Genomic DNA, 20,599 nt, shown 5'->3' on the forward strand with positions numbered 1-20,599 from the left:
TTTTAAGGCTCAGTGACAAATCCTGCTCGGTACATCATCACCTTATTAAAAACCTGTCACACGTACAGAGAATGCTAAATTATATTAAGTATGCTGTTAACTTGACAAAATACAGCTCTGCTTTCCACCTGACTAATGCTGCAGCAACGACAGCACATTTTCAAGGGGTGGGAAACAGACACCCTTTGCTTTCCTCACCAAAGCTCCAGACTCGGTTGAAACTCAAAAGACAGTAAAAACAGGTAAGGATGTCTCAGCCACAAAGGCAACACATCAGAAATTCAGCCATAATGCTCCACTCCAGATCCACGTACAGACACCAGCGACTGGGACGTGACTGCCACCCAACTGCAGGAAGTAAAAGAAACGGAAACAGTCATTTAAAACACGCCATTTATCCAGATATGAAAGGAAGGCTCGACTGATGCTGAACAAGAAAGCGGCTCAAAAGCAAAAACAAAAGATGCCTCAAAGTGACAGATATTGATAAAGGCAGAAATTACAACATTTCGTCCAGTAATCAAAAGGAGCACGACGTTCTTTTGCACAGAAGGCCAAGATGTGACAGCATTGCCAGCGCAATGCGCACTTCGGTCACACACGGTACTGGTAGTTTCAGCCACCAGCAGAAGACTGGGAATGATAAAGGAATTGCAGAGTCAGATCTTTAAACATCCTGGAAGGGAGTACATAATATCGTTACTTGAGCATTTTCACTTGTGCTATTGGAGGGCAAGTGTAGAAATCCAATGTTATCTCCAGTAATTAAAATACCCTTCAAAGGGAAACCTTGGCGTGACATTTTAGGGAAGGAAGGCTTCGGCGTACGCTAAGAGCGTGTCAATGCCGCTTCCTACTCTGTACCCGGCTTCTTTGAAAGATACAGCAGATCCAGGATCTTCTGTTGGCAGGATTCCAGCATGTCCTGTTACTCTAACATTGGCAAAGAATGTGAAATTTGCCTTTCACATCTCTACATGAGTGGTTATACTCATATCATTCACATAGTCTTGCTGTCTCCAAAGTCCAGTTAATTAATCCTCTGGTTTATACTCATCCACCTATTTCAGGAAATCGACTTCAGTAGCTAGATATACTCTTTGCTTGTTCATTGAAGGGTTTTTTAATGCGAAGAGAAACAGAAACTTCTGATTAACCACATGTGACTGCTTAGCTACACTAAAATCAACTGGATTTTCAGCAGTCTCTAAGCTGTCCACACTTTCCTAAAAAAAGCTTCAGTGCTCAAGTCTTTAAATAGTTTGTCCAGTAAAGCTGATGTTGTGTACCAGGTGTTATAGATGTATGTCCCAGCTGCAGTTGAAAGCTGGCAAGGTTAGACTCCTTTCGCCCAAGATCCCGAGTCTTGCAGGAAAACAAGAACAACAAATAACTCCAGGTCTTCACAAGCAATTGGTCTTCCATCGGTCTGATTCAAAACATAAATGTTACGTCGTTTTCAACACACGAGTCCCACCTATGCACCGTGAAACAATGATGAAAAAGGTATGAGGCAAAGTCTTCTTAAATAGTCGCCCAAAATATAAAGAAAGCGTTACAGAAGCTTGATGCAAAATCCAGAAATAGTCCAGGGCAGTGCTTGGGTATCACTAGAGATTTAAGGACTACTGGGGATTATGTGGCCAGCCACAAAATGTCTCGGAAGAGGTCACGACAGTGTTCTCTGCTGCTAAGATGAGTGAACAGTCTGCCATTCCCCATTAGAGGTTTGTCTATCAGTAAAAAAAAAAAAAAAAAAAAAAAAAGGCCAAGGAAGAGCACACGGTCACGCAGCTGATCGTCGCCGAATCACAAAAACACCTCGCTGCAGCTGCCCCAGATAGATTCTCATCTTTGTGCTGTCACTGGTTTTCCTCACCCAGATCTGCAGGAAAGGAAAAAAGAAAGGGCCAGGGAGATTTATTGGGGAGAAAAAGGAAAAACCTACAGTACACAAAACCACAGACAAACAAGTCCAAGTGTTCTTACTGTCAGACCCGAACATCTCTGTTACTCAGGGTGCAGAGATGATTCAGCTTAATCCCTCCTCCCTCCCCACATTAGGGATTTGCAGCCTGAGTAGAAAAGCAACTAAGGTTTCTAACTTTACCACCTTAACTCCCCGCTCAAAACAGCCATCATGAAAAATTACTCATTCCAAGCATCATCAGGAAAGCAAGTTTCCTTCCGATGCTGTTCGCAACAGAACTCCGGCATTAAGCTTTGCCTAATCAAGAATAAGTCTCTCTAGATCCACAGATCATAAAAAGTTATCTATCCTGGGATTTACCCAGACAAGTTAACTATTAGTCAAATGAAAAGCTGCTTCTGATTTTGTTCAGTGAAGCATTTCTCACAATGTGTTACATGAATTGTATCTGAAGATAAAAACCACCTTTCTTTTAAACACCAGCATGGAAGAATTCACATAACTTGCTGATACTCAGTATGTTTTAAAGGACAAATTCCTTCCATGGAGGCAGGCACTGAGAATTTTTGAAAAATAAAAATCTCTTTCAAGAAGTTTAGACCCAAATATTGGAGTATTTTAGGACACAAGTCCAATATTGCCTATTGCAAAGGACTATCGAGTTAGCGTTAGCACGCAATTTATCCAAAGCTTTTGTTTTTTAGACACCATATTAGCTACAGGCCTGGCACGGCAGATTGATTTAACTCAATTAGAGACCTCAAATCCAGGTCTGTCTTCTCACGTCCCAATTCAAGCAGGAACCAGTAAAATCATAGTTTGGCAACCACATTTTTGGGTGTGTGATGAAATCTGAGATGTGTGCATTGCACTCCTAAGAGAGCACCGCCTCATTTCAGTATTCTGTTCAGTATTTGCCTCCCTTGGCTTTATACTCTCACAACAAACCATCACGGGGCAAACCACTGCTGTGCCTCCTCCCCAGTCTCTCTCAAAAAAACCCCACTAAACTAAAAAAAAACAAAAACAAAACTATTGTCTCACTTTAAAGCTGAATTCATACAATTATAATTAATGGATTGAATTTCCTCCTGGTTTCAGGTAACATGCTCCCGAAAGACTGAGTTTTAATGTTATAAATTAACGGTAAAAACTTTAACCAAATCGCAGGACTGTATTTTTTATGCATCTGTTAGCACACTACTACTACTTTATCTAAATAACCAACTGTTGAGCATAACAACCGTTATTGCAAAGAGAACAGTTGTGATGCAAAGCATATCCCATATGCAACTCATTTTGTTGAAAAGAAAATATTTTTCTTTAGCTGCCAAAACAAATCAAAGTGACTTTATTGGCTGACTGAAGAGAAGTGCATTCGAGTCTGTCATTTCTTTCCTTGGAGTGTCTGGAATCTGCAAGCAAAGCATAAACCGCTCCCGTTGCCCAACTGATGCGTGGCTCAAGCACTGAGTTTAGTTTGCAGCAAGAGTCACCGATTTTAGGCACACACCTCTCTTCACCTGCTTCTCTGAGCTTGAATTGTCAGCCACAAAGAAATGGTCTCAGACAAGTGACTCACCCGCCCTGTCTCCCACAGGGGTACCGAATGCTGCCCGGTTACTTCACAGCACCCAGGTGAGCAGGAAGAATTTTTCCCCCTTATAACAACTAAATTTGGTGATAAAAAATTTCCTCACGCTCATTGGATTCCCAATGAGATATATATTTTTTTAAAATAATGCATTAATAATAAGTGTATGTACATTCTTGAAATATTGGAAATGGAACCTATGAATATTGTGCCAATGATGTGTCAGTTCTCCTCATTTTTCCTGCCTGCCAAACTACTACGTACAAAATGCAGGATCATTCTTTAGAAACACAGCCAGTCCCTTCCCACCTCAGCTGTGTGTCAAGAAGAGATCTCTCAACTCAGCCTCATCTTGGATTGAGCTTCTTTAGACACCAACTACATTTTTTCTGAAAGCAATATTGATTTTTCCCTCGGTCCTTACATCTACCTGCCTACACTGACCCACGGATTTCCCCACTCCCATGACAAACAAAGCAGCCCCACTACCTCGTTGGCGCCCACAGAACTGATCACACAGCTGATCTTAGTGTTCTCTTTAGACTCCAGGTAGATAGCTTGGCTCTTGTGGTACCTGCAAAAATTTAAAAAAAAAAAAAAAAAAGAAAAAAAAAAAAAGAAACACTTTAAACTATTAGCTGTCCAAAGACAGAAAAGAAACAGTAATAAGACTGATAAAGCTCAGGTTCTATAAGCATTTGGATAGAGTAAATATGAAGTCAGTCTGCCTTTCCACACCACTTTCCCCATTGTCACCAACAAAGCTGGTGGTCTGATCTCACACACTCCCACTTTGCATGTCAATGATGCTTCAGAATGCACAAAGCTCTCAATTCACATTTAATTCCATATGCAGATTATGGAAAACAGCTCTTACATCTGAAAGGAGGAGGGGCAGAGCACCAAGCCACAAGATCAGAGAACACTGGCTGACAATAAGCCCCTGTCTCCAGAGTTCATCAATCTGGCCCTTCACATTGCAGACACAGGATGGATTTAGAGGCAACTCCATATTATGCCTGATAAAATGTGACAGAGCAAATCAAATACTAAAATCAGTCACATTCCTCAATCCAAAATTACTAGTGCACCACCACAGTAAACCACGTTTTATCAGTGCAGCCTACGTATTGTTAAACAGAGACTTCAAATTTCTAATACAGTGTTATTTAGTGAAAATAACCCAAACAGGAAGTGATGTGTTACTGACTCTGAATGTACCTGCCACAAGGAAGCTGTGCCTAAGCATATCCATTTTTTCCCCCTTTTAGATCATATTTTAGTCATGCTATATATTTTTCTTAGTGCCTTTTGTATACAACAAAGTAAAAACTTGGAAAATCCTAACTCTGAATTGCCTGATTTCATGGTCTTGCCTTCTTTGCAGACCACGTTTCTGGTATGTGCTGCAAAGTGTGCCAGACAAAACTCGCCAGCTTCTGTTCATTCTGAAGGCAGAACTAATTATACCGACACAGATTACTGGTAAGTAATAATCTTGATCAAGAGAGCACCAAAATGCTTTATAGTTATAAAAGCATAACTAGACTTCCACCTTTATCCTAATCATGATGTGCTTTGTGTTTACTCGGGCAACCCAAGTTGCAGAATCCCTGCACAGAGATTCCCTCAGTAATTACTCAATATGCAACTCCCTGCAGTCCGACTGGCTGACAGCCATTTGTCAAAATGCAGGGATCTGCATAATCTTTACAGTTATTTCTACACTAACCGTACTGTAAATATGCAAGTCTTCCAATAGTTTATTCCATAATCTCTTCCTACCGGTTCATGTACTCAGAATTTTGACAACGGTTGCCAGTAACAATGGTAGTGTTGGCTTTCGGCCTTCTAAACATACTAATTACCAAGGGGCTGGGCGAGGTACTAAAAAAAAAACCAAAAACCAAACCACAAACACCCTCAAATTCTGCAGCCTTTAGACACTCGTGCCCAACCACTATTCTTTCTCCCTCACTTTAAAAGAAAAGATGTCAGCAGGTTCCAGGGCAATTTAACAGCAGCAATGATCTGAGCCCAAAATCTCTGTTTACTGAGCTCAGATGACCATTAATTGAAATATGAGTATAAGCTACTACAAACCAGACCTCACTAAGACATAAAGGAAATTTAAGTTAGCTTTCAAGAAGAAGAAAGGGCCAAACTACTCTTGCTTTTGCAGTAGGTAAAATATACCACAATACTGAAAAGTGACGCAAGCAGAAATAATTCCACTTTCTGCTACAAACCATTTTGCTGAAAGGCCAAGACTTTCGACTGCATCTCCATCAGAAGATTGAAAGAAATCACTCTGCATTATTGTATACAGACAAAGCTAAAAGCAAAAAGAGGGTTGTTTTACAGTGAACTGTATTTTAGGATCTTACGGGGAGGAATGGAACAAATTGAACAAGGATAAAAACCTGAAGTCTAATTCCATATCCATCTGAAAGTCCCTACACAAAGTCTCCACTTCGGAGACATATTTGTGAAATGTCCCCACGAGACCTTAGGGAGTCCATTAGTAGCCTGAAACATTCACTATTTTGAGATAATGGCCCTTCACAGTCGCTGTCAGGAAACAGAAAGTAGTGACTCCTCGGCTGTCAGTTTTATTATTTCTGGTGCATGTCAGCAGTTACAGCCTTAATAAACCTTAGAAAAAATTACCCTCCCACTATCAAATGTTACTTCATTATTTTAAAATACCAGCTACTTTGCACAAGTACTATTGCTATCAATCAAAAAAATCTGAGCACGATTATTACAGCCAAAAAATGTAAAAATACTTATCTTAAAACAGCATAAGAACAAGGAAGACAGGAAAGACAACAGCTGGAATTCTTGACCACGAGACCCCCATGACAATTGAATTCAGCAAGATAAAAATATCTGTTAGATACCTTTCAGAGGGAGCTTGTGCTTTTGAGAGATTCATCTGGGCTTATGGAAGCTCTCCTAGGTTTAAATGTGGTGGGAGCTTGAGAGCTCTACTGACAGATTACTCCAGATTCCATCTTTTTTTTTTCTTTTAACTTGTGCAACCCTTTACAGTACTCCACATGCTTAAAAATTCTGAAGAACAGTTTATTCATCCAAATATATCCTAGAGGATCGTCACTTTACACAAAAAATTATGAAAGCAAAAAAAAGAACTTCATGAATCTGTGAAATGACAAGTAGCTGGTTCAGATCATGTCTGCTTTACACTTCACAGATGTCTCAGCTCCAGGCAGCAGCTTTTATCAGTTGTACCCACTGAACCTTCCACGACACTTCACTGTCGGAAGACTCGCAGAAAGAAAAACTGACCAACTGTACAAGGCAGCTGTTGTGTTACAAACAAGCTTCACGCCTATCATTTTCCGTGATAAAATTACAACCTCATCACTTGTTATTTTGAGCCACCAGAACACCAAAGCAGGCTACAAATAAGCATACAACTTGCAAATTGCTTTCTGCTCAAGGAGTATTAGATTGCCATCTCGATTATCCAGTTCTGCATGTCTCACAGATTAAGTTTAAGACCTAAGATTTCTCTGCAGAATTTAATATTTTCTTTGTCTTTTGTGAGGCTTGCACAGCTATATGCCCATAAAACTTAACAGAGCTAAATCCAATCAGCAATTCTTAAGTTGCTTCTCCCGTGTGGGTTTGATCTTTAAAGGTTATTGGGATTCGTTATTAGAAACATTTTTCATTCTGCTCATCCGGCTGCACAACATTCCTTCTGCCACCTCGTGGAACCACAGGCTAGTGCTCTACAAAACAGAGCAGCAGGAGCGCCAATGCTGCCGACACCACCGGACCTGCAGCCACGGAGCATCTGCATCCAGGCTGAGCAGCTTCACAGCTACATCGCTCTGCAGCTGCTGGCGGTTCTCTCACATTAGGTTTGACAAAAATGTTTCCCAAGTGGAAAAGATTTAAAGTCTCCTTTTATTTGAGCCACTCCCCAAAGTCTATGAGGTCCAAACACTTCATTATCACTTCTTATTTACCAAAGTCACAATGCTTAGCCCTTAGGAAACGGCTAGCCTCCGCCCAAAAACATTTTGTTCTCAAATCCTTATATCGAAGCAATTTCTCTCTGCGGCCTTTGTCTCCTCACTACACAACGCTCAGACTGATTCAAACAGAAATTTATCAGGGCTTACCATCTCTTGTCATAGTAGAGTTTTCCATCTTCTATCCGGGCTTCAAACCGCTGTGCTGGAGACTCTGCCGGTGTAGCTGGGAGGTGTTCGGGAGAGGAGGGAGAGGCTGCGAACAGCAGAGACCGTGCTTAAAGACTAGTGTGTGTTCAGCACACAATAGCACATCTGACTGCAGAACTGCAATTAATAAGGTCACATTATGCAGAAATAACAAGCACGGAAAGCTACAAAGTCAAATTTGCATCAGAAAAATACTCTTACTGGGATGAATAATTCAGCCTCTCCTTGAGTATATAAATGCTAATGTTAACCTGAAAAAAATGTTACAGGTAGGTGACGGACAGTAGGTCCTTGATTTTGTTTGAATTCTAATTATTATAAAGTCGATAATAGGGCCAGGATTACATAGGCAATTTAGTAGCACCCTGTCTTGAAATAATGTGTAAAGACACATCTGGAAAGATGAGCACATAAAATTAAGCTCTCAATCCCTCCATCAACCTGACAAGCAAGCCAACTAACCAGATGCATCTGAATATCACAGAAAAACCTCTTTACACAGCTAGATCTTCCCATACTCAAACGTTTCAGCCACCAAAGATGCATCCATCTCCCTTCCCATCCCTGCCAAACTTCAGAACAGATGAAGAGACTCCACAAAGTGCCCGTTTGCCACAGTAGCTACATAAAGAACAGCAATTACATAGTCAAAACAATTTACACAGTCAAATTACACAGTCAGCAATTATACAGTCAAAAAGTCTACAATATAATTGTCTGTTCAAAATACTGTGAATGTGAACAAGTTCCAATGCCACTGTTAACTCACCTGGTCTCTTGGGTGATTTAAGCTGCATGGAAAGAGAGCAAAGAAGGATTAGAGATCTGACACAAGCCACACAAGTCTCCAGTAATCATCTCAGATTGTCTTACTTTCCATACTCTAAATGGTCCTTTTTTTATTTTTAAATGTACTACTAACTGGCATAAGACATAACCAGAACAGCATGCTATAAACAACCAAACGTGCAGATAATCAGTATCACGATACAAAAGGTCTACAAACTGAACTTCCACTAAAACAAGGCAAACCCGAACCCATCTAACACACTATTTTTTAACATGATCCAACATTCCTCAGGGTACACAAAACACAGGAGATAAATTAGAAACACCCCAACAGCTGGCACAAAAACCATGCTCCACTACCTTCCTCACAGGCCTTAATGAACAGCCTCTATTACAAGAAATTAGGTAAGCCTTCCAGTGTTTAGCAAGAAAGCAACAGAGTAATAAAATCTAGACAAACTATAAACATACACATTACACCCTATGGGGTTTGCTGAAGTACAGTGACAGTGGGGAGCAAACAAAACAAAACTTCAAACAAACAAAAAACCAACCAAACAAACAAAAAACACACAAAAAACCCCAGAACAAACCACCCACTGTAAAATGACCAGCCCACACTAAGGTTTAAACCAGGAGCGGGCTGTGATCTCACAGACACGTTAATATCTGTTCAACCATGCAGAGGAAGAAAGGAACTCCTTCAGACAGCTCATCACTTGGTGCAGACAAAAGGTACCATTTTTAGATGACAGTCATTTTAATCAGGTTAATTAAACCTATTAAAATAAAAGGGAGGAGATACCATCTTGCTACATCTTTTATTGTGTTATTTCACAAAGCCTACTGGGATGAAAGAGTCACACATCTCAAAAAGGAACATAAACCAGAGCGCTGTTTTCTGCAGGGGAAAGCATTAGCTTCTCTTTACAACAAAGAAATACAAATCAAACAATAATTCCTACCTTATTCAGTGTTCTCAGGTCCTCCATTATTTGCTCATCAGTCAACAAATAATTTAGCTGAGGTATCCAGAATTAAGGTTCCTATAAGCTCTTGATAAGCAAGGCTGAAAATTACAGGTCAATGACATTTCATGTGTCTAAACATAAGCCAAAAGGCTTCTGTAAGTTGCACAAGATTTAAAAAGTGTCATACTGGAGCTTTTTTTTGTCATATGAATTAATTTAAGTCCATCTCCACAGAGTCTCATATTTAGCAGCAAATAGACTGCGAAATCATTTTAACTTATTCAGACATAACCATCAATGAAAAAATCTTTAGTGCACTGACATTTACTTCATGGAGGCATCAAGCATTTGTGTTTTCAGTGTTCTTCATCTTGCACTTCTATAGAGAGCAATCTGGGAGCTGAAACACACTCACTTCAGCTTTTGTACAATGAAGCTGCATCTCACCCAAAACTAGGAGAAGAAAGTCAGCATTCTGCAACTTAGTAAGCAGGAATTGAGAGACAGGGACAAGAGAGGGAAAAAAACCAAAAATCAAGCAAACAATAAAACCACACCACAACCACCCCACAAACGCACAAAAATGGTCAAGAAAAGAACCAGAAAGTAAAGCCAGAGGCAAAAAACACATCCTCATGTAGGTGAGGATAAAGAAAAGCCTACTGTTCACCTGAAAACAAAATCTCAGAACACACAAGTTAGTGCGTCAGAGCCTCATTAGAGCTCTGCTATCATTTTGTGTAGTTTCACAATCCCATCTTCCTACTTCCATTTCCTGCCGCTCCTCTGCCACTTCCCCACAAGAAAAATTTAAATACACACATGGAAAACAATATCCAGACAAAGCAGTGGACCCGCTCTTGAGATTTCATCTCCAGTGTTTCTTCAAAACAGCTGCTAAGTCAAAAGTGTTCAAAGTATTAAACTAAAGTTAACAATTGTTAGGCTGTATTTTAAGGATTTTGGTGCTGATGAACCTCAATCCTCTCCCCAGTGAGGAAAAGCAGTTTCATACTGTGGCTGCCATGTCACGCTCAATTAGTAGGACATGTTCACTATGAAACTAATTTACTTTGGATGAGATAGGGGCACTAATAAATAGATTTTTTTTTTCCTGGAAGAGCAAACAGGATCTCTAACCAGAAAGATATTAATTAATAACTGGAGATGTTTGTGACCATCCTGCATGAACTCTAGTTCAAGGTTTGATATTGCCTGTGCAGAAAACTTGAGTTACTTGGAAGCCATAAAGAAGTTTTTTTAATCTGATCTAAGCCATACAAGTTTGGAACCTAATAATAAGCCTCTGCAAAGCAAATATCATTGCCTTTTTTTCTGGGTGAATTTCATATACAAAAAGTGCCTATCATCACAGAGGAGCTAAAAGCATATTTCCAGAAGCCAAGGAACATTTTAAGAAACATGCAAAGGAGAAGGATTACATGCACATGTTTTTCTCTCTCCTGTGATATATAAAAAGTTAGATTTTCCATCCTTTTTAATTCAAAGAACAACTCTAGCACTCCTCACTTTTGCTATGCCTCTCTCTGGATTAGAGATCTGAAGCCTTTATCAGAAATAGGAAAACTAGTTTGATATGGCAAATATGATCTTTCTGGCAAACGTTTTGTCACATCTTGAAATGAGAAAAGCTTTGGCTCATGTAAAAAAGCCATTTACTATCTATGGAATCAATTATCTCAGCATTTATATATAATGGTTTTTTGAAGTTTTTCCTTTGTGAAAAAAAATTACCTGAGGAATTCAAACTATTCTCACTGACAAAAAAAAAAGGGCCTCTCACAACACTGTGGAGTTCAAGTTAGGATACCGAGGGTAACTCCAAAGACTGGTTGTGTTATATCAGTTTATTAAACGTGACAAATTGTGCTCCAGCATTTCCGAGATTAAAATCTGATTCTAGCACCTCATTTCATCTTCCTTTCCATACAAAAGCGCACAGATGCGGGTAGTACACTGGCTGCAAATACGCCGTCCTGCAATGACTCTGAAAGGATATCAGGGGCAGGTTTCCTCCTCTTGTCTGGGATAGGAACTGGATCGTTTGGTCGCCGCCGCAGTTTCCTTGTCATAATAGGCTTCACTTCCATCGAATCTGTAGAATAATGAGGTTGGAGAGCTGATAAGACCAGAGGCAATGGGGGAAGAAGCAGCAGCTGTCTGCACAAGGAACATAATCTTCCCTCTTTCATACAGAAAATTGGATTTTTTTGTGATAGCTTCCAGCATCCAAGCTGGAACTGCTGACAGCGAATACAAGTTCTCTTTCATACTCGGTCACTGTTCAGTGACAGTGTCGCAAAGCCACGGTTACAGCGACACGTTTTGGGGGCATTTTACAGTTCCTTCAGGTACAGATAACAAGCGCAAGGATGTTACAAGGATTCAGGGCAAATTTCTTTAATGCTAACATGATTTGCTTTTGAAGAGATCATTTAAAAGGCAAAGTTCACAGAGCTCTCTGCTAACAAAACTTGGATAGTTAACAGCATGTAAAACATCAGCTACAAAGGAATTGCTTGCTTTTTCTTGTCTACAAGCTGGAAAAATATCTTTGTCAAAGGAATACACATAATCACTGCATTCAATACTGATACAAGTCTACTGGAGTAATTTTTAACACAAATGATATTTAGACTCAGATTATCTAAAACTGTTTCAAATTATGATTAATGAAATGAACCTAATTAATAACATGCAGAGCAGCAGTTGACAGGAAATAAATTGTAGCATATGCACTAGGGAAAAAGAAAAAATCTGCTTAAAATTGAAACAAGTCTCATCACCAAGTAACTATCTGAAATTACAGTTTGTACAAATGTCTATGGATAGTCTTCACCGAACTACTTTACCCAAACTCTCACAAATCATTCCTTAATTTATGAAGATATCTTGAACTGGCAAGCAAAAGGCCACATCTTAAATGCTAAACACATCATCTCACCTCTTCTATGTGCTGAGAATTATTTGCTCAGCTTTAAGTGCACCTGAATCACATCCTGGGTAGCCCTCAAATCTATGAAGCCTCTTTGGCTCCCTCTAGATGCTTAAGCCTTGAGCAGCTCTGCATGTTCAAAATACACCGAATTACTTTTCTTCGTATCTCAACGGTGAACAAGGATGACCATGCTCCACATTAATGGAACAAACACTACGATAAAAGCTTAAAATTAAAAAGTGCCACCCAGCCAGTGTATGCCAAAGGAAACCTTATCTCTAGGATTCAAAGCTAAAGTTGAAAAACACTGAACCCTGGAGACCTAAAAACATAAGTTACTGTGTTGAATGTGAGCCATTCTTCTCATTTGTTAAGACTGATTTACAAGAGCCTCAGAAGAGGGGTCTGATGCACCTACTCAAGGTTTACAACCTGGCACCACTGGTTAGGTCAGTGTTGTAGTGTATCTCAATAGTTTTACTACCAGATCACAGGAACTAACACAGCCCCTTTCCCTGCCCATAGGAAACCCGACCCATGCCGCGGCACCACTGGCACTGCTTTGATTCACCTGTTAGTAACGCATGTCACTAAATTTTATTATTACGAACAGCTTTCTCCAGTAGAACACCACCAATTTGTGTTCTACATCTGTTGGCATTTGGAAAGCTTTAAAGTCTTCACACCAGCTGTCTGTATGAACAAGCATTTCTCCCTTTATTTCTTTTTTTCTAAGCAGTAGCAGAGTGGTTAAGACAAATGACAGACGTCTATCTTGTTTTTACCTCCTGTTAATTCCATGGTCAGCTTTTCATTCTCAATCATCTTCTTTTTCTCTTCCAACTCTGCAATCAAATTTTCCTTAAGCTCAATTTTCTTATCTTCAAACTCCTTTGCTGCTGCCTTCTTTTCCTTGACATAATTTTTTTCCACCTGATCTGTCTAACGCAAACAACAAAAAGGTGAACTAAGGAACTCGATGTTATCACAACAGCTTCTTTCAACTGCTGCACTGATCAGCTTTTCAGTTCAGAAGTGTAGCCAGTTCTGAAGATTATCAATATTCATAATCAATAGAAAACAATCTAAAATTACTAAATAAGCAGTAATATATTGGCAAAAGAATTAATTACTTTTTAAAAAACCCACAGCATTTTAATGTTGCATACCAGATCATGTCTCTAGCAGAGGGCTTTTGAGATTTACAAACAGCATTACTATTTACATGCTTAAACATGATTTTTAAGCAAGACAAATGCACAGCCATCATAGAGCAACCCAAGAGCAAATATTTGTGTAATTAAAATAGAATTTTAGAAGTCCAGAAGTTACTCGAAGTAATACCAACAGGAGGCTGTACTACATCAAGTGTAATAATGCTCACTAGAGAAAGAAAATTTCTTTAAGTCTTCTCGGAAAACAAGGACAAGTACCAGTCAATGAAACAGAAGGTTTATTACCTCTTCCATCTAGTTAATATATATTTTGATAAATTAAGACTACTTACTTCCAGCTGGAGGAACAGTTCTGAAAGAGAAGACAGACTTAATTTATTACCTTCAAAAAGGCACAAAATGACTTCCCTAACATTTTTAATCATTGAGTACTGCAGCCAAGAGAGGCAGTGAACTAAACCATGTATGTACTCATCCAGCCTCTACTCCTACTTCACAGTTTTACGCTGAAAATAAAGTAACTGAAAAAAATCCACAAAAATATATTGTTAATGGAAGTTTTCTACAAACTGTAAAGCAGAGCTGCAAAGCTTACACTGCAGCATTCCATACTATTCAGTAGTCTATTCTCCAGTTTAATTACAATTAATACTAGATACAAACTTCACAGAGTGAAGCTTGGACTATATAGACGAACATGTGGCCAGCAAAAGTTCACAGTTTAAGCCTTCTTCGTGAATTTCAGCAATGACTGGTTCAGAAATAATTCCACAGCTGTTAGAAGACTCATCTACTCAACTCACGTGTCTGACCTCAGGCTGTTTATGCCTGAGAAAACAAGGAAATCATTACGTATCACTGAGGGTTAAGTTCTAACACATGGCAAGGATTAGTTCCAGTCACATCTAAACATGAGGCGAATGGATTTCTGGGTGTGAAACAGTCCCATTGCTATTTGTGCAATTCCTAACAACTTGAAATTAAGTAGGACGGGACTCTTCTTGTGTTTCCTGGAGAACATAATGCCAAAAATAAAGTTTTAACTCAAGGTAGTGACAAGAAAAGCCAACTAAGGCACCTGATCAGTCCTCAATTCACCATATTTCACCAGCACATTAAGCTTTGGCAATACTCAAAATAATAAAAACTTCCGTAGAGATCACAGACTCCAAATATGTTTCAGAGAAGACCGTAGTAACACCACTCTACTACTATGCCTTTAAAAAAAAAAAATTAAAAACCTCAATAAAATAGAAACCAAGGATGATAATGGCCCAATTTAAAAAAAAAAAAACAAAACAAAAAACAACCAAACCAAAACAAACAAAAAAACCCCACCACCACCAAACCTTTTTTTTGCAAAGGACTCTACCAATTGAGCATGGAAGTAGTAATCAAATACAGGTAAACCTAAACAGTTGCTTTAGTATCTGTGAATTCTCAAAAAAACCCCCAAAAAACCACACACACACCAAAACCCACCAAAAAACCCCCAACACAACACCAAAAAACACCAACCCAAAACCTCAATGTGAGAAGGACAAATGTAAAAGACCATTCTTCCTGTGGTACTGGGCACTTGGATTTTTTAATACAAAATTGAAAGTTATCACCTTCTGCCCTCCTGTGGAAGAAACACGTTGCTGCAGCATTGGTCTTCGCCAGCCAGAAATACAAGTTCACAGTCTTAATTTTACCAAAACAACCCTGTATTACAATAACACAGCTCTAACATACATGAAATTCATCTGAGAAGACGGATTCCATTTAACAAGAAGTAGTTCAATTCACTTAAATTCCTCAAGCAAATCCTTTACTGCCCCAAGCAATTTCAGAAAGACACAATTTACACCACTCCAGGGTTGGAGCACGTTGGCCATCACACAATTGCCATGGCCGCTCTGTCATATTTCCCAGAGTAACAGCCCAGGTGTTACAGGATTCATCCAACTTTTCCAAAGGAAGAACAGCTACATTTCCAAATAATAGCTCCTATAAAAGGCCCTGGTCCAAGATAAGAACCTACTGAAAAGAGAAAAAAAAATTTAAAAATGAGGGCAAAGAATCTGATTTCTAAGCTGCTTCTCTGCAGTAACACAATAAAGGCTGCGCAGAAGGGTTGAGCGCTGGGCACTGAAAAAGTTAACTTGGGCTTTCGCTCCTGAAACAGAGCGCCAGAACACAACGCACAGGCAGCCCGTCCAATGTCACAGCTACACAGAGCAGCAGTTTCAGCTGCAAACCGTCTGGATTCACTGTTCCAGGGCACAAAAACGGATCATCAGGAAAGATGCTTAGCCCTACCTGTCCCTCCCTGCAACGGAAAGGAACCATGTGCCTCAAGGTTTCAGACCAGTTGCACAAAGAACAAGCCAAAGGGGAAGACTGCGGGTCAGGGACGGTGCCAGATAAAAATGAAACCAGTTTTCACTTGTGCTGTTTCAGTCAAATGAAGACTAAAACCATTTATTGGTGTTCAGTAAAAAAAGAGAAATATCCCATCATGCTTTGTACACACTCAAAAAAACTACACTACACCCTCAGAAGCAGAAGAACCCTTTGCTCCAGCAAGTTTTTTTTCTTTAAAGGACAGAATTATCATTTTTTTTCTCCAGGTGCTATAAACACCATTAATTTAAGTTGTACACAGCGTCTTGGAAAAAAATTCAGCTTACCTGCATTTCGTATCCTTTCTTTGTACTGCTGGTCCAACTTTTTCATTCTTTTCTGATATTCCTGAAGAGTACCTAGGAGAAATAAATTGTGGACTCCCACTTGAACTTTATTTTTTTCCGAGTGTTAAATTTTCTCAAGGAGCCGTACACCATTTGAAACACAAATATTAATAACTGAAATTGGAAAACCACAGTTCTAGTTTGCTTATTTTGATAAGCATGTTCCCAGTTTTTTCAGACAGTGGACTACTTGACTACTCCTTCTAAGAAATACTTTAGTACACGGAGGCTTAACTACAAGTGTTCCGAAGGAAAAAGGATGGAAAGTGGTTGACATTTTTCACTCAGCAGCATGACCGAGAGCCGCCATTCAGTGAAGGATCCTGTTTATATCTTTCAAAATCCTCATCCTTCTATGACCTTTGAAAAGTGCTGAAAATGGTTCAGGAAAAAAAAAAAAAAAGCTATCCTCTTCAACGCTTACCTTCCTGCAATTGCTGTAATTGCCTCTTCAGAGATGCCAGTTTGTCCTGATACATCCTGTAAAGACAGAGAGCAGGCAATTTTACTTTGAAAAACAAACGTACATCACTTATTTCACCATCTGTTGAGGTAGGTTACAGAGCGTTCGCACAGAATTAAAAACTTTTCAGAATAATTTCAGGAAACAAACAAAACAATAACTCAAATATTATTCAAATGAAAGGTCATCATTCTGTCTAAAAGCTCTGCCACCCCATTGGTTTTACAATGTCCCCAAGGTTGTGAGATTTGGGGTTGTTCAGCCTGGAGAAGGTGCCAGGGAGACCTTATTGTAGCTTTTCTATACTTAAAGGGGTCCAATAAGAAAGATGGGAACAGACTTTTTAGCAGAAGATGTCCCTGTTCATGGCGAAGGTTGGACTAGATGAGCTTTGAAGGTCCCTTCCAACCCAAACTGTTCTATGATTATTAAAAAAAACCCAAAGTCTATTTCTGGTGCTGTTGCGAACTTGCATTTCTTTTCTCACATATCTGTGGTTTAACACAGACCAGGTCTTCCTGACACGTATGAAAACTGCAAATACACAAAACATAAAGGGAAACTAATGCAAGTTTCCAAAAAACCCATCCTGCTGGACAGGACAAGCATTCTGTTGTTTAAAGGATTTTAAGAGGCATCTTGCTTTTTGCTTGGCTTATATAAAGTAGATCTTTTATTTTAAGGACCTGACTGCAGCAGGATTCATTTGCAGAAAAACTCAGCTGCTCCCAGAAATCTGTACCTATTTCTTTGGTCAAAACAGCAGCAGTGCTTAGTTTCCTGAATACATATAGAACAGAGAAAGTAACTGAACAGAGAATACAAGTATATGGACTCATAAGCAATTACATTGGGCTAGGTACTTAGAAACCCCAGTCTTGGCTCAAAATATTGCAAAGTTTTATGCAAAGACACTCCAAATAAACAGAACTTTAACTTACTTTTGATTAGAATGAGTTACTTACTGTTCTTTCATTTCCACAAAGTCCTCTTCCTCATGTTTCGCCAGGTCCGTTTCACTGGCATCCTCCGTGTCTACATGAGGTAAAGAATAACTTGTTACAACTAAAGAAGTACTAAAAAAACCCACGAAGTAGTAAATTATTTAAAAGCAAACAAATCCCCAAACCTCAGGCAATTTAACCTCAAATACACAACCAGATAGGCCTCTGGAGAGGTGAATTCAGAAGTGAAACAACCCATCTTACCTCTTTCCTGCAACTACGAGTTCACCAGTTCACCTGTGTAAATTCTCTGGCAGTTTAGCAATGACGTTTACATCAAATCTAAACAACTTCAGCTTAAGACAGTCTGGTAATTTCTTCCCAGTTTAAGACAACAGGTTCTACGTTAACACTCACACATACAAAGACAGAAACAGTCTAAAGACTCTGAAAAATATTCCACAGACTCATTCCTGTGGTTCCACTCATGACATAACATACTGTATGGAAAACAATGACTGAACCAGCTGTAACTGATTCTGCATCTTGACCCGAAACAGCCCAAAACAAAAATACCACAACTAGATGCTGTTCGGGTTGGCCACAAAGGTCTCACTGCAGGAAACAAAGTTTGTCGCTGGGATCTGAACTTGGCTTCCCAGCTCCACATTGCACTGAAGTATTTCAAAATCTACAAAGGACTCTGGCTGACAGAGCAACAACAACTGTTGAAGGGTCATTCTTCATCTGCCTTATTTGTTATTTTATGCATCCTACACTCCAGAATACTTTGGGTTTTACTTCCATGTTCTCTTCTCCACTGCTTTCCTGGTCCTTCTACAAAACCCTTCTGTCCCCAACGCTTGCTTGCACCCCTTACTTCATTCCACACTTACTTCTACAATAAATACCCTCTTCCCCCTTGCCCCTTCACCCCACAGAGATTTCTCCACTGTTTTCACCCCGTTGTCCCATACACTCAATCCCAGCTCCCGAGGCTCTTCCCACCTCTTCTACACCTGCGAAACCGCTTCAACCCCACCTCTCCGTCGGCTTCACTTTTCTCCTCTCCCACAGGGAACCGCAGCCAGCTAAGAGGTCTCGTTTTCCTCCCATTTCCTCGCTGCCCCAGACCCTTTCATCCCCAAACACATTCCTCCACCTCCTCACCCCTCACTCCACTGAGAGCCCTCCCACCGCCCCTCATGGCCCCCAGACGCCTCTGCTTCTCCCCTCTACCCCAGTCCCCGCTCCCCCGGAGCACCAAAGCTCCTCCCGGCCCCGCCCGCCGCGTTACCAACCCTCATCGGAGTCGCGGGCCCGAGCGCTCCTGTCGCCGTCCTCCTCCTCGGCACTCTCCAGCTCCTCCTCCTCGTAGTACTCGGGCCCGGGGGGCATGGCGGTGGCGGGCGCCCCAGGCGGCGCGGGGGCGGGCGGCGTGGCGGACACCAGCCCGGCCGCGCTCATAGCGACGGGACGGAGCTGCCGCCGCCGCGGGCCCGCGCCTCCGCCCGCCGCTCGGTAACGGCGCCAGGACCCGCACCCCCACTTCCGCTTCCGGCGGGCCGGCCGCCCACTGCCGGAGCGCCGCCGCCCGGCGAACGCGGAGGGCACCTAAAGGGGGTCCTTGGGGACGGAGACTGGCGGTGGGTTGAGGGTTCGAGTCCCGGCTCCGCCAGCAACCTCCGCCAGGCCGAGGTTGTCTCTGCCAGGCCTTACTCTTCACGGAATTTATGGGGAGAAAGAGGGCTTTGCCTGCGCCTCCGGAGACCTGTATTCTTCCTTTTTGACACCAGGATGAACCCATACACCATGAAACGCCTGTGCTGCAGGACATGGGCATGCCACGGTGCTGCCACTCGCCAGAGAGAGCAGTATCTCACATGCTGGAAATGGACTTATTATTTTGGTTTTAATATACAAATTAGCAGGTGGGTTGGGCTAGATGATCTCCAGAGGTCCCTTTCAACCCCAACCATTCTGTATTCCATACTCTCAGGAAGGCACCATCATGGTACTGTGATCTCACCTTCACCCAGGTGGAGCAGCTGCTTCATGCCAGTAAACACCAGTTTCCATGGAAAAGGCACCCAAAGCCATTATGGACACCCCATGTCTGCCAGACACAGGTCATCCTCCTGACTAGCCACTGCTACAAAATTAAGGACCAAGATTTAGATCCTGCACCAGGATTCACATGCAGGAACTGCTAAATACAAGATCCCACTCCATATGAATATGCCTCCCATCAGCATTTCAGGCTAAATATCTCATTTAGCCCTTTTCTGCAACTCTAAGTCACCTGTGAAGGATTAATTTGTCTCTCTGCCTCCAGCAGAGCTGTACTAAATGCCTACCTTAACCCTTGTGAGGTGTGTTCCTGAAAAGTATAACCTACCTACTCAGTGGGATACTATAAACATCTCATCAAGGGAAAGGAAATAAAATAGGTTTTTATCTACCCGAAACCACAGCAGCGCTTTTTCAAACTCACTGAACCGGGCATTCGGCAGCTGAGAGCAGCACCAGGTCATGCTCTTTGTGCTGAAAAGAACTGCAATAATGCAGTGTATGCACTTTGCCTTCCTGTAGCTCACCCCAAAGATCTTCTTGCCCTGACTGACAATCTTTAACCCAGAACACTCACGCAAAGTACGCCCGATACCTTTTTACGTAAGTAAATATTACCTTTTACAGGAGATGAGGCTGAAATGCACTAAAAATCAACACTAAATGCTTGCAAGAGCAGTTTCCAGAGCTCCATATCCCGTTTGAGGGCATTTGACTGTGCACATGGGAGACGGAGCGGCAGAGCTGTTTGT

At 41.0% G+C, this 20,599-nt stretch overlaps 1 protein-coding gene across 1 annotated transcript; it reads right to left on the minus strand.

The window, feature by feature from the left end:
• Positions 1–379: 379 nt before the first annotated feature.
• Positions 380–19,359, minus strand: SUDS3 (SDS3 homolog, SIN3A corepressor complex component). The gene is made up of 12 exons (XM_065646679.1): positions 19,079–19,359; positions 17,799–17,868; positions 16,795–16,850; positions 16,311–16,382; positions 13,968–13,987; positions 13,246–13,402; positions 11,522–11,617; positions 9,496–9,557; positions 8,511–8,532; positions 7,682–7,787; positions 4,014–4,098; positions 380–1,885 (listed from the first exon to the last, which is right to left on the minus strand). The coding sequence occupies exons 1-12, from the start codon at positions 19,242–19,244 to the stop codon at positions 1,787–1,789; spliced, it is 1,011 nt and encodes a 336-aa protein (XP_065502751.1). The 5' UTR covers positions 19,245–19,359; the 3' UTR covers positions 380–1,786.
• Positions 19,360–20,599: the final 1,240 nt, after the last annotated feature.

The sequence above is a fragment of the Caloenas nicobarica genome, chromosome 16 (genome assembly GCF_036013445.1).
Source record: "Caloenas nicobarica isolate bCalNic1 chromosome 16, bCalNic1.hap1, whole genome shotgun sequence".
NCBI lineage: Eukaryota > Metazoa > Chordata > Aves > Columbiformes > Columbidae > Caloenas > Caloenas nicobarica.

What these genes read in the sequence shown, in the direction of transcription:
- SUDS3 (XM_065646679.1), bottom strand. Translation starts at nt 19,244, where the DNA reads ATGAGCGCGGCCGGGCTGGTGTCCGCCACGCCGCCCGCCCCCGCGCCG. An exon ending in AACTGTTCCTCCAGCTGGAA is followed by an intron (nt 13,403 to 13,967) that starts GTAAGTAGTCTT and finishes TGTTTGCGTTAG; the next exon opens with ACAGATCAGGTGGAAAAAAA. An exon ending in CTCTACTATGACAAGAGATG is followed by an intron (nt 4,099 to 7,681) that starts GTAAGCCCTGAT and finishes AAATTTTTGCAG; the next exon opens with GTACCACAAGAGCCAAGCTA.